The 14960-nt window shown below is 47.8% G+C and overlaps 1 protein-coding gene and 1 long non-coding RNA gene across 2 annotated transcripts in view; both read left to right on the forward strand.

The window, feature by feature from the left end:
- LOC112234607 (E3 ubiquitin-protein ligase SMURF2) overlaps nt 1-14960 on the forward strand; it is a 60550-nt gene that overhangs the window by 32317 nt on the left and 13273 nt on the right. Inside the window, exons 3-9 of the mRNA XM_042307526.1 lie at nt 801-909; nt 8229-8362; nt 9890-9955; nt 10778-10862; nt 11352-11435; nt 12364-12578; nt 13910-13994. Coding sequence (XP_042163460.1) covers nt 801-909; nt 8229-8362; nt 9890-9955; nt 10778-10862; nt 11352-11435; nt 12364-12578; nt 13910-13994 — 778 coding nt within the window. The remainder of the gene's footprint in view (nt 1-800; nt 910-8228; nt 8363-9889; nt 9956-10777; nt 10863-11351; nt 11436-12363; nt 12579-13909; nt 13995-14960) is intronic.
- LOC121841129 lies at nt 14028-14181 on the forward strand. The gene is made up of 2 exons (XR_006080145.1): nt 14028-14070; nt 14147-14181. It is a non-coding gene; the product is annotated as an uncharacterized LOC121841129 (long non-coding RNA).

Below are 14960 nucleotides of genomic sequence, written 5' to 3' on the forward strand. Positions count from 1 at the left end.
TAAATGGGGCAATTCTGTAGAGGTTAAGTATGGGATATCAATAAAACGTTTATACCGTCATTTAAAGCTAGTCCATTTAAGAGTGAAAAAGCACAGCATTTCAGTGTGTGCTAGGTGTCCATAGTGGCTCGAGTGTTTGGGTGTGTTTGGGTCAGGCTGTCATGGAGAGTGAGTATGTTAAGGTCCCTCACTCAGGTGGTTTCTCTGGTGCCCATTCCTCCCATTCCAGCCCTCAGGGGCTGAGTAAACACTCACTCAGTTAGGGCCTGGGTGGAGAGAACTATGCCTTGTGTGGCAGCAAGGCAGGCTTGTCTCTGTGGGATAGTGTGTTTATGTATACGAAGAGATGTATTTCTAAGTGCAGTTTTGTTTTGTTTGTGTGGGCCTGCGTGGCATATGTGTGTGTGTGTGTGTCCGTGAGCCTGTGTGTCCACCACACCCAGGCTATCTGCAGGTAAATGTCGTCCAACAGGTCCCTCAGGTCTGTCTATTAGTGTCAATGTCATGTCCACCCGTGTCTCTAGATATCTGTCACTCGGCTCAGGTTCAGTCACACTATCAGATTCACACATCAGCCATTCCTAGACTGTCATAGAATGTTATTCATCAAAGGTAGTTTTCTTCAGATTACCTCTTTTCCCCCTTTCAGAAAACGGATAGTCTCACTTCCATCTGCATAATGAAATCATCAAATAATGATGGAGTGATGCCTGTAACATTTTCTCCTAGTACAGCCTGTCCTTGGCCAGGGCAGTGTGCTGAGGCAGAGTGTGTGTGTGTGTGTGTGTGTTCCCCTGCAGGCCTCCCCGATCCCTTTGCCAAAGTGGTGGTGGACGGCTCAGGACAATGTCACTCCACAGACACCGTGAAGAACACCCTCGACCCCAAGTGGAACCAGCACTACGACCTGTGAGTCCCCTCATCACTCAAACCACATAATGGATAGTGCAGAGCTTGCGCTTGACATACCATCCATATAGAAGCAGCTGTGACTAGATGTGAAACTGTGTATCTAACAGAAACCTTACCTTAACCTGCTGATTTAGTAATGAACCAGCATTCTGCTGAACTGCGGCCCCTCTATAACTATCACCAGTGCCCTCTATGCTATATCTACACCAGTGGAGGCTTCTGAGGGGAGAACAGCGCATGATAATGGATGGAACAGCGCAACTGGAATGGCATCAAACACATGGAAACCATGCGTTTGATGTATTTGATACCATTCCACCATTCCGCTCCAGCCATTACCATGAGCCCGTCCTCCCCAATTAAGATGCCACCAACTTCCTGTGATCTACGCATTCCCTCACCTAACTCCAATGTGCCAAGGGATGTGTCACATATTGATTCTGCAGGATCTGAATGCCTTACAGTAAGCTATGTTTATATCTGTCCTCTCACTTATCTGTAGGCCAGCAATGACAACTCCACTGGGGTAGTTAAAGTGAAAAAGAAAAACATTTAAATAGAACCGTGGGGAGGGAAACTAATATCAGAAGCCTTTTACCTTTTGGACAGAAATATGTGCATGTCTTGTTGCACCCATGTCGCTTTTCCCAAGGACTGCTTGTCTTGTGAAAACAACCTGGAAATAGAAGGGGGGAGTGAAAGTTTCCAGTATTTTGGAAAGTTCCCAGTGTTTATCCAGCCGTCACGCGTAGCTAACAGAAAGAGGAAGCACATGTCTCCGTTTGTTTGGTTGCTCAGGATACCAGACCCTCTCCCACCATGGCTGTTTAATTAGCTGTTCATGTCCCGTTTGACAGGAGGGAAACACAGCCCTCAGTCAGTCAGTCCCACTGTGGAGGAGAGCGAGTGCTGGACACGGTGATGGATGGGAGGACATCGACCTGTGTGCTCCCAAGACGGAGCCAAACGCACGCACACACACCTCTCCAGTTTTTTTTTCACCTGGAACTTGCCTGTGTTTCTTCCTGTTAATGACTATGTTAGACCTTTAGGTGCCTTCCCTCTGTGTGTCAGGGTTAAGGATTACTACTCCATGCTAAGGCACATGGACTCTCCTCAGTGTGTGGAGTCTAATTGACTGAGGGTAGCTGAGCACACTCACACATATTCAAATGGTGTCTGAAACACCTGGTGCTCATGCTCAGCAGAGCCAGAAAAGCCTTTGCTTAGTTGGCACTGAAGCCTTTTTCCATTGGTTGTATGTGCACAGCGTGAGGAAGTGTATGTGCTCATGGCAACATTGACACGTCAGGGCCTCCTCAGTGGTGCTGTCAGTGGTCTGACCAACAGACTGGCCCGTGACCGCTGACCCCAGCCAGCATTGTTGCGGAAGTGGCCTGTATGCCAAGGATAGCAGACTGTGTCTCGCTGGCAAACTTCCTCTCCTCGACTCTTATCCAGCCCAGTTAAAGTATGTGGAGCAGACAGACTGGACTGTAATACGGCTCTGAAGCCCTATTAGGGACAAACCTATCAGTTTCTTGTTCAGCACGCTTTAAACTACATTTATACTAAGTATAATATGTTAATGAATATGTCAAATAACATTTTATTTGTCACATGCTTCGAAAACAACAGGTGTAGATTAACAGTGAAATGCTTACTTACGGGCCCTTCCCAACAACAGGTGTAGACTAACAGTGAAATGCTTACTTACGGCCCCTTTCCAACAACGCAGAGAGAAAGAAAATAGAGAAATAATAGACAAGTAAAACACGTAATAATAAATACACAATGCATAACGATAACTTGGCTATATACATTGGGTACCAGTACCAAGTCGTTGTGCAGGGGTACGAAGTATTTGAGGTAGATATGTACATAGGTATAAAGTGACTAGGCAACAGGATAGATAATGAACAGTAACAGCAGCGTAAGTGATGAGTCAAAAGAGTAAGCGCAAAAAGGCTCAATGCAGGTCGTCCAGGTAGCTGTTGGTGAACTATTTGTCTTGGGGGTCGAAGCTGTTCAGGGTCATGTTGGTTCCAGAATTGTTCATCGGTACCGCTTGCCGTGCAGTAGCAGAGAGTCTATGACTTGGGCGACTGGAGTCTTTGACGATTTTGAAGGCCTTCCCATGACTGGCAACTGCTTGGCATCCGACCGCAATGTGCTACAGGGGGTAGTGTGAATGGCCCAGTACATCACTGGGGCCGAGTTCCCTGGCGTCCAGGTCCTGGATGGCGCGTTGCAGTCGGATACCAAGCAGTGGTGCAGCTGTATAAATCCTTTTGAGGATCTGAGGGCCCATGCCAAATTTTTTCAGCCTCCTGAGTGGGAAGAGGTGTTGTCGTGCCTTCACAACTGTGTTGGTGTGTGTGGACCATGATAATTCCACCACTCCACTACAGCCCTGTGGATCTCCTCCCTATAGGCTGTCTCATCGTCATTGCTGATCAGGCCAACCACCGTCGTGTCGTCAGCAAACTTAACTTAACTTAATGTGCTCGCCAGAGGTAGCCTGACTGCCATTAGGTACCGAGATGAGATCCTCAGACCCCTTGTGAGACCATATGCTGGTGCGGTTGGCCCTGGGTTCCTCCTAATGCAAGACAATGCTAGACCTCATGTGGCTGGAGTGTGTCACCAGTTCCTGCAAGAGGAAGGCATTGATGCTATGGACTGGCCCGCCCATTCTCCAGACCTGAATCCAATTGAGCACATCTGGGACATCATGTCTCGCTCCATCCACCAACGCCACGTTGCACCACAGACTGTCCAGGAGTTGGCGGATGCTTTAGTCCAGGTCTGGGAGGAGATCCCTCAGGAGACCATCCGACACCTCATCAGGAGCATGCCCAGGCGTTGTAGGGAGGTCATACAGGCACGTGGAGGCCACACACACTACAAAGCCTCATTTTTACTTGTTTTAAGGACATTACATCAAATCAAATTTATTTATATAGCCCTTCGTACATCAGCTGATATCTCAAAGTGCTGTACAGAAACCCAGCCTAAAACCCCAACAGCAAGCAATGCAGGTGTAGAAGCACGGTGGCTAGGAAAAACTCCCTAGAAAGGCCAAAACCTAGGAAGAAACCTAGAGAGGAACCAGGCTATGTGGGGTGGCCAGTCCTCTTCTGGCTGTGCTGGGTGGAGATTATAACAGAACATGGCCAAGATGTTCAAATGTTCATAAATGACCAGCATGGTCGTATAATAATAAGGCAGAACAGTTGAAACTGGAGCAGCAGCACGGTCAGATGGACTGGGGACAGCAAGGAGTCATCATGTCAGGTAGTCCTGGGGCATGGTTCTAGGGCTCAGGTCCTCCGAGAGAGAGAGAGAATTAGAGAATTCACACAGGACACCGAATAGGACAGGACAAGTACTCCAGATATAACAAACTGACCCTAGCCCCCCAACACATAAACTACTGCAGCATAAATACTGGAGGCTGAGACAGGAGGGGTCAGGAGACACTGTGGCCCCATCCGAGGACACCCCCGGACAGGGCCAAACAGGAAGGATATAACCCCACCCACTTTGCCAATGCACAGCCCCCACACCACTAGAGGGATATCTTCAACCACCAACTTACCATCCTGAGACAAGGCTGAGTATAGCCCACAAAGATCTCTGCCATGGCACAACCCAAGGGGGGGCGCCAACCCAGACAGGATGACCACATCAGTGAATCAACCCACTCAGGTGACGCACCCCTTCCAGGGACGGCATGAGAGAGCCCCAGTAAGCCAGTGACCCAGCCCCTGTAATAGGGTTAGAGGCAGAGAAACCCAGTGGAAAGAGGGGAACCGGCCAGGCAGAGACAGCAAGGGCGGTTCGTTGCTCCAGAGCCTTTCCGTTCACCTTCCCACTCCTGGGCCAGACTACACTCAATCATATGACCCACTGAAGAGATGAGTCTTCAGTAAAGACTTAAAGGTTGAGACCGAGTTTGCGTCTCTGACATGGGTAGGCAGACCATTCCATAAAAATGGAGCTCTATAGGAGAAAGCCCTGCCTCCAGCTGTTTGCTTAGAAATTCTAGGGACGATTAGGAGGCCTGCGTCTTGTGACCGTAGCGTACGTGTAGGTATGTACGGCAGGACCAAATCAGAGAGATAGGTAGGAGCAAGCCCATGTAATGCTTTGTAGGTTAGCAGTAAAAACCTTGAAATCAGCCCTTGCTTTGACAGGAAGCCAGTGTAGAGTGGCTAGCACTGGAGTAATATGATCAATTTTTTGGGTTCTAGTCAGGATTCTAGCAGCCGTATTTAGCACCAACTGAAGTGTATTTAGTGCTTTATCCGGGTAGCTGGAAAGTTGAGCATTGCAGTAGTCTAACCTAGAAGTGACAAAAGCATGGATTAATTTTTCTGCATCATTTTTGGACAGAAAGTTTCTGATTTTTGCAATGTTACGTAGATGGAAAAAAGCTGTCCTTGAAATGGTCTTGATATGTTCTTCAAAAGAGAGATCAGGGTCCAGAGTAACGCCGAGGTCCTTTACAGTTTTATTTGAGACGACTGTACAACCATTAAGATTAATTGTCAAATTCAACAGAAGATCTCTTTGTTTCTTGGGTCCTAGAACAATCATCTCTGTTTTGTCTGAGTTTAAAAGTAGAAAGTTTGCAGCCATCCACTTCCTTATGTCTGAAACACATGCTTCTAGCAAGGGCAATTTTGGGGCTTCACCATGTTTCATTGAGATGTACAGCTGTGTGTCATCCGCATAGCAGTGAAATTTAACATTATGTTTTCGAATAACATCCCCAAGAGGTAAAATATATAGTGAAAACAATAGTGGTCCTAAAACGGAACCTTGAGGAACACCGAAATTACAGTTGATTTGTCAAAGGACAAACCATTCACAGAGACAAACTGATATCTTTCCGATAGATAAGCTCTAAACCAGGCCAGAACTTGTCCGTGTAGACCAATTTGGGTTTCCAATCTCTCCAAAAGAATGTGGTGATCGATGGTATCAAAAGCAGCACTAAGGTCTAGGAGCACGAGGACAGATGCAGAGCCTCGGTCCGATGCCATTAAAATGTCATTTACCACCTTCACAAGTGCCGTCTCAGTGCTATGATGGGGTCTAAAACCAGACTGAAGCATTTCGTATACATTGTTTGTCTTCAGGAAGGCAGTAAGTTGCTGCGCAACAGCCTTTTCTAAAAATTTTGAGAGGAATGGAAGATTCGATACAGGCCGATAGTTTTTTATATTTTCTGGGTCAAGGTTTGGCTTTTTCAAGAGAGGCTTTATTACTGCCACTTTTAGTGAGTTTGGTACACATCCGGTGGATAGAGAGCCGTTTATTATGTTCAACATAGGAGGGCCAAGCACAGGAAGCGGCTCTTTCAGTAGTTTAGTTGGAATAGGGTCCAGTATGCAGCTTGAAGGTTTAGAGGCCATGATTATTTTCATCATTGTGTCAAGAGATATAGTACTAAAACACTTGAGCGTCTCTCTTGATCCTAGGTGCTGGGAGAGTTGTGAAGACTCAGGACAACTGAGCTTTGAAGGAATACGCAGATTTAAAGAGGAGTCCGTAATTTGCTTTCTAATAATCATAATCTTTTCCTCAAAGAAGTTCATGAATTTATCACTGCTAAAGTGAAAGTCATCCTCTCTTGGGGAATGCTGCTTTTTAGTTAGCTTTGCGACAGTATCAAAAAGGAATTTCGGATTGTTCTTATTTTCCTCAATTAAGTTAGAAAAATAGGATGATCGAGCAGTAGTAAGGGCTCTTCGGTACTGCACGGTACTGTCTTTCCAAGCTAGTCGGAAGACTTCCAGTTTGGTGTGGCGCCATTTCCGTTCCAATTTTCTGGAAGCTTGCTTCAGAGCTCGGGTATTTTCTGTGTATCAGTGTACATCAAAGTTGGATCAGCCTGTAGTGTTGTTTTCCACTTTCATTTTGAGTGTGACTCCAAATCCAGACCTCCATGGGTTGATACATTTGATTTCCATTGATACTTTTTGTGTGATTTTGTTGTCAGCACATTCAACTATGTAAAGTAAAAAGTATTTAAGAAGAATATTTCATTCATTCAAATCTAGGATGTGTTATTTTAGTGTTCCCTTTATTTTTTTGAGCAGTGTATAATGATATGTTAATTAATCTCCTATACCTTCATAGATACAAGTATTGGGATGAAAAGACACATGCACAATGTTGTGTTCCCATAGCCTGGACCAGGGCCTTGTCCCTCTCTGTCCCATCTCTCCAGCTATGGGGACAGGGGGAACAGGTGGCGGTAGTGTCCCCAGGGCCCAGCTGGTCCTGTTCTGCCTGCTGAGGAAGTGTGACAGCCTGGCCTGCCTAGCACCAACTGCCATGCATTATGCCATATACTGTACCTCAACCAACCAGAGACATAACATAGAGATGGCCTAAGAGGAGAAACTCTTATCTTATTACAAGTAATCATTATCTGAGAGTTTGGCATGTGTATAGTGTATGTAAACATACTGTATCTTGTTTTGAAAAGCTTAATCCAATGTCTAGTCTACTGCCCTTATTATTTGATACAATAATCATATCCAGATCTGTGTTGGATGTAATAATTCCCCCCTACAAATCTGTCCTGCATTCTAATGCTCTCAGATAGCACCCCAGACAGGCATTTGGCTTCTACTCAAAATGTCCAGACATCTTACTCACAGCCGCATTGTTTCACATCCCTTTAGTTTCGGTAAGCAGCATGATAATTATAGTGGGATGCAGTCTGCTAACTATATGGATGATTAGTTTTACACTGAGGAAGGGAACTGGGCTGAACAGATGTGCCCACGTCAGGTTCACGTAGTGTGAGTTTAATACCCAGGCCTCGACTGACACACAGTACTACCTAAGAGCGATAACAGAGGCAGTCAGGGAGTAATGTTATGGTTCAACTGTTCACTCTCCTTCTTTTCCTCACTTACACTATCCCTCTTTCAGCCTCTCCTCCTCCCTGTCTCTTTCATTTCTCTCTCCCTCTCTGGGTGATTTTGGGTCGAAGGGCTGCCTTTGGATGATTTATGACTCACAGGATCTGTCTGTGTTCGTCCTTCTCGTACCCAGACACTCGGGGTCGGGAGTCGCACATTCACAGATGCCGGGCGGAAAATCCCTCTCAGACACCTCCTGACTGTGTTCTTGTGGGGACGCAGCCCGCGGTGACAGGCAGCCCCGAGCGGATGTGTGCCTCCCCAGCGGGGACATCCAGGCAAAGACTGGCCTTTTGGAACAGTGCATTCACACGGGCTTTAGTAACATCTACAGTACATTGGAAGTGACTGGTCTCTCTCTTCTCTCCTCAGATATATTGGAAAGTCTGACTCCATCACCATCAGCGTGTGGAACCACAAGAAGATCCATAAGAAGCAGGGGGCTGGCTTCCTGGGCTGTGTACGCCTTCTATCCAATGCCATCAACCGCCTCAAAGACACCGGCTGTAAGGACTACCTGATTGAATTAGTGTGCGTGTGTGTGTGTGTATTTAATGCTGTGAGGTAATGTCTGTGTAGTGACATTGTCTGTCCCACAAACGGAGTCACAGGCTAGCGGAGTCACAGGCTAGCGGAGTCACAGGCTAGCGGAGTCGCAGGCTAGTGGAATCGCACGCTAGTAATCCCCTTCTCCTGTAACAGTGACACATTGAGCTGTACCCTCACAAGTGCACACACTCTCTCCTTATTCCTGACAGGTCACAGACCAGGTTGTGAGAGGGGTCACATTCTGCAGTGCCAGAACAGGAAAAGACAATCAGCATCAGCCCACAATCACTGTGAACGTATCATGTCAGAAGCGAATGGCTAAATGAGATTGAGGCTTGGCCCAATGCAGCAGTGGCAGCCAGGCAGGGACCCAGTGATGGCTTTACCAAAGGGCCTCCCCCTCCCACTGTATGTATACTATGCTGATAGGCCTGCTATGGTCTTGTAGACGGAAAAAGGACAAAATCCCACTGCTTTTCCTAGAAGCCCCTGACACTTGTTTTTCTGGAAAACCCGAACCCTGTGCCTCAGCTGTGAGTAGTTTGCCTCTGCATTTCCTCTCATTTCCCCCTCCTCACACCCTCCACCCTCGTCTGTCCCATAGACTGGCATGCATGTGCCACAGTGACTAACCTCCGTTTATCTCGGTCGGCAAATCTAGACAACCGGTCATTTTACTCAGACATGCATAATTGTACAGCTATTTAAATGTAAGCATAGATTTGTTATGTCCCTCGGTTGTGGTCTTATTCAAGTGTATGTTTGTCATTCTTTCGCTTGTGCTTTTTGCAGCTGTTCCACTGTGTCCTGTCCACGGGCGTTTTAGGGGGCTTTGGGTTTGTGTGCACACGCTCATTGCCCCAGTCTTGTAATGGTTTGACCGACCATGTTTTGGTCCATGTTTAGTCTAGATGCACATCCTGAGCTGATCTGCATGACACTCAGACAACAGTGAACAGATAGTGGCATTTCTCATGTCTGCAGGCAACGTGACATTTCTTTGGTCCTTTTTTTACTTTGTTTTTCAGCCTGGGCTGAGAACGTAGACAAAGAGTTTCCAGACATTGGCAGGGGTTCATGTCCATGTTCAGTCTGGGTGGAATAGTGCCGGCTTTGTGCAGAGATTTGTCAAATGTTTGACCTCTGTAGTGAACTGCAGGCTGCTCGGTACCGATGCTCAGTGATTTTTTTACGGTCCATGGCCACTCCACAGACCATCTGTTCCAGTACATATCCCATACCCAGCCTCCAAGGGAGGGGGGAGAGGAATTCACTGTGGGTGATGTAAACGATACAGAGCAAAGGGACTTGTCTGTGGGGACAAAAACCCTCCCAACACATGCTAGTTTACATGTCTCTCAGACAGTGATCGATCCCCCTTTCCTCTCTCTCCTCTCTTCTTCCCTCTCCTCCTTCCCCTCTCTCCCCCCCTCTCCTCCTTCCCCTCTCTCCCCCCGCTCTCCTCCTTCCCCTCTCCTCCACAGATCAGAGATTGGACATGAACAAGCTGGGCCTCAATGACAGTGACACAGTGAGGGGTCAGATAGTGGGTGAGTACAGCGGTGACCAGCAGGCCACACAGACTTTCACCACACACTCATGTACATTCACGTAACACTGTTATGTACCTGAAGTGTTACCACTCCATTATTAGAACCTCAGGCTAACCACAGTTGTTTTTATAATGCTGATAAGACCTCACTAGACCACCACGCATAGAAAGAGAACTAGGAAAGAGAAAAAGAAACCCTCCCAACACCATGTAGGCTCCCTCCAGTAACCTGAGCCTGCTGGGTGACTTATTTTCCCAGTGATTCGTTGGTGTGTAAAGCATTGAGCGCTGTCCCTGAGCGTGCCGTGCCTCTGACACCAGGCTTGATGAGCGCCTCACTCTGACTTCAGACGGCCCGCACTTCCATCTGCACCACAGGGCCTGGTGACAGACAGTCACAGCACCACTGACCCACCAACATGGGCACTGAACAGCCTGGGTGGTAGCAGAGAGGACAGGGTTAGCTAGCTACAGTAGACATAAAGTCTAGCATTGATACGTGCCCTCCACCCACTTCTTGGGTCCTTTCCAGAACTGGGATTCGGGACTGGTCAGGCCACTGTCAGAGTGCAGACGGCTGGTACTTCTACTTCCAGACACGATCATCTTGTCACCCACAAGAGGATTTGACCATGTGATCCTCTTAAAAATGGATTCCTCATTTAACCCTAAATAACATCATTATAGTATTGCATTACATCAACTCACAGTTTTAAAATAGTTCCGCTTTAGTCTCTGGTATGAGAGGACATGAACAAAGTGAGATTCTACCACCCAGTCATTCTACTATGTGTATCTGAATGTGTCTCTGTGTCCAAAGTGAGCCTGCAGTCCAGAGACAGGATAGGCACAGGAGGCCCAGTGGTGGACTGCAGCCGTCTGTTTGACAATGATCTGCCAGACGGGTGAGTACCATACCCACCACAACTCCATTTAACATTTGTCCGTACTGGACAGTGGACCCACTATCACCACATCATACCCTCACAGCAGGGCCAGTCTGAGCCTATCATAACCACACTGCCTCACAACCAAAAGTGTTCCAGACAGCATGTGGTGTGGTGTTCCAGACTCCAATCTAAGTAGCCAGAGGCTCTGCTGTTCAGACACTTCACCAGCTTAGCACGACTGACCTCAGCACTGAGCCAATGATGTTGGCTGGGGTTAGGGAGTTTAGTCTGGGGTTGGTGTGCGCCAGAGGAATTGGGTGAGCAGATGGGAGACTGTGTCCTATTAGCTAGCAAGAAGCTCTGTGGGGAATATCTGGGTCATGTTTAGTAGGGGGGGAATGTTTTGAAACAGAGTGAAACAGAAGGTACTACCTGAACTTGGTTGCCCTCAATGTCCACTCACTGCTTTGTACGTGTGTGTGTGTTTGTATCTACTGCATCCAGCTGGGAGGAGCGGAGGACTGCGTCTGGCCGAATCCAGTACTTGAACCACATCACACGCACCACACAGTGGGAGAGGCCTACCAGGTGAGTCAGCCTGGCCTCCAAGTCTTGATGTAACATAGTAAATGTAAATCTGTGACACTCAAATTAGTATGATATGTTTGGTATGATGACATAAGGTTACTGAAGCCAAAACACTGAAGGAGGGAGGTTGGGCGGGTAGGATGGGTGGTGGGCGTATATAGCGAATGTCTAGCAACCCGAACTTTAGCATTTTTGCTAATTAGTAACTACTTAGCATATTAGCTAATCCTAACCTTAATTCTTAACTCCTAGCCAAGCTAACATTAGCTGCCTAGCTTAATGTTAGCCACAACAAAGTGGAATTCCTAACATATCATACGTATTGAAAACTCTTAACATATTGTACAAATTGCAATTTGTAACATATCTTACAAATTGTAATTCATAACATACTAAATGGAGGGAGACCGGTTTAAATTTACTATGTTATGTCTGTCCCTGAGTCCAGGCTGAGTGAGTACACAGTCTTACCCACTACCCAGCCTCAAACCCATGGCATGAGGCATGAGTCCCCAAGACCTAGACAGCATTGAATTTGTATTAGGAAACACTGCAGACTATTGAACGGGGCCCTAAGACTCTTATGCTCCAGACGATATTGTTGCTCCACAGTCTCTGTCTCTTTGCTCTTATCAGCTCCCTTCCTGTTACTCTGCTCTGCTCTAGACTGGCCTCAGGCCCCTCACTCAATACTGCTCTGTGTGTGTGCGTGCCTGTGTCTATGTCTCTGCCTCACTGACCTCATGATGCTTAAGAAAGCAGGAGCAAGCCAATGTTTAGCCCTAGCATCTAAGCGTATTACAAGCACAGCTAGATATGAAATATGAATAGACACGGGCCTGATTTGAACAAACCTACCATGAAAGATATATTATAACCCACCCTCCCTGTTTGACTGTGATCTCCTCCTGTTCCCTGTCTCTCCCAGGCCTGCGTCGGAGTACTCCAGCCCAGGCCGGCCTCTCAGCTGCATCGTGGATGAGAACACGCCCATCCTGAGCACCAACGGGGCCACGCCCACCATTCCATGTGTCCCGTCCAGCGACCAGCGGGCCCAGGAGAGACGCGTCCGCTCCCAGAGACACAGGAACTACATGAGCAGGACACACCTCCACACACCCCCAGACCTGCCCGAGGGATACGGTTAGTGGAAAGAGGATTCTAACACACAATATGGACACACCGGACATACACCAACATACACACAATCACACTATAGGACGACCACTTCGGTTCCCACAGCCAGACTAGACTGGAGCATTCTGTATTATGAACATCCTCTATGAGAGACGTCTCCTTCTGTTTTAAGACCGGTGTCATCATTGCAATGCCTCAGTGTTAACTGCCTCCCTCCTCCTCTCTTCAGCCCAACGCTCAGCTGAATCATCCTGCTAATCTGTGTCCCTATTCAGTCCCAACAGCACAGCCACCATGACTCTGCAGCGCAGCATAAGCAGCCTGACAGGCCCCATTTTAAAGAACTAATTGAATCGATCTAGCAGTTAAAGTATGGCGGCAGCTGCTCACTCCTCCCTCTCCTCTCTCCTTCCTCACATGCAGCCCATAGGCGGCTGCTCACTCCTCCCCCTCCTCTCTCCTTCCTCACATGCAGCCCATAGGCGGCTGCTTGATATTCAGACACTGTGTAGTCTTGCTGAGGATTTAGGAGTGCTGGCCAGAGAAGTAAATCACAGTAGCCCAGCCCAGCTCTACAAGATTAGGAGGGTGCTGTCTCTTTTTGGTCCAGCTCCTCTGAACCGCTGTCAGTAGCCCCAGTGGCGGGCCAAGGTCGGCCAAGAAGTGTCATTCTGTGTCGAATGCGTTGGGCGCATTGGTGCTCAGCGGGGAGAGGGAGGGGGGGTGGAAGTTATGTACACGCATGTTAGAGAGACAGGGCGGTGGGTCCTAAGGAATGCCAGAGAAGAGCTTCCAAGCTCATGGAAATATCTCTGTCAATCTGTGATGAATGAGCTCACCAACACACAGACAACCATCTTCTCCCCCTGTCAGCCCCGCAACTGGGATCCAAACTGACTCAATCCCTGCTTTTATCTCCTTCTGTCTGATCTCTGTTACTCTTCCACACACACTCAGATCAAGATACGCACATTGACGCACCAATAACAATCCTCACAGTGGAACAAATGTATAACTAACAGCTTTATTTTCCTTATCATCCACTCTCTCACTCACATCTCTCATCTCTCACATCTCTCACTCATCTCTCTCACACTCATCTCTCACTCATCTCTCACTCATCTCTCTCACTCACCTCTCACTCTCTTACTCATCTCACTCTCACTCATCTCTCTCCTCTCACTCTCACTCATCTCTCACTCATCCCACTCTCTCACTCATCTCTCATTCATCCCTCTCTCTTACGCATCTCTCACATGTGTGTACTTGTCTGTAACCATTGCTCTGTACCTCCTTATACCTGTATGAGTAGCCATGCTATTGTTCCCCCCTTACAGAGCAGAGGACCACGCAGCAGGGCCAGGTCTACTTCCTCCACACCCAGACAGGAGTCAGCACATGGCACGACCCTCGAGTGCCCAGGTATACCCACCACCACTGTCTGAACACACAGTGCCCAGGTATACCCACCACCACTGTCTGAACACACAGTGCCCAGGTATACCCAGCACCACTGTCTGAACACACAGTGCCCAGGTATACCCACCACCACTGTCTGAACACACAGTGCCCAGGTATATCCAGCACCACTGTCTGAACACACAGTGCCCAGGTATACCCACCACAATCAGTGGCTATCTCTCTTTGGGCTATGAGAGAGGGCTGGTGTCACAGTCCTTTGTAGCTCAGTTGATAGAGCATGGTGCTTGCAATGGCAGGATAGTGGGTTCGATTCCCAGGACCACCCGTATGTAAAATGTATACGCTCATGACTTTAAGCCGCTTTGGATAAAAGAGTCCACTAAATGGCATGTAAATGTAAACCATAGGGATCTTAGAGGATTCACAGCAGACACCTCTGGCACGCCCTCTGCCTCCATACCCTCAGCACACAGCCTTCAGCCCTACTGTACATGTGGCTCAGAGACGCCACTCACTCAGGCATGTGTGTCTCATGGATTACCACAGGCCCAGAGGAGAACACACATCAACACGTCAATCTACTGGGAATAGAGTCAATAGAAAGAAAGTCAGTGATTGAAAAATACCTAGATGCCGTTCTCTTTTCCCCGTGGAAATACGTGTGATAGATGCCGTTCTCTTTCCCCCGTGGAAATACGTGTGATAGATGCCGTTCTCTTTCCCCCGTGGAAATACGTGTGATAGATGCCGTTCTCTTTCCCCCGTGGAAATACGTGTGATAGATGCCGTTCTCTTTCCCCGTGGAAATACGTGTGATAGATGCCGTTCTCTTGCCCCCGTGGAAATACGTGTGATGAATGCCGTTCTCTTGCCCCCGTGGAAATACGTGTGATGGATGCCGTTCTCTTGCCCCGTGGAAATACGTGTGATAGATGCCGTTCTCTTTCCCCCGTGGAAATATGTGTG

Source organism: Oncorhynchus tshawytscha, linkage group LG27 (genome assembly GCF_018296145.1).
Source record: "Oncorhynchus tshawytscha isolate Ot180627B linkage group LG27, Otsh_v2.0, whole genome shotgun sequence".
NCBI classification, from domain to species: Eukaryota; Metazoa; Chordata; class Actinopteri; order Salmoniformes; family Salmonidae; genus Oncorhynchus; species Oncorhynchus tshawytscha.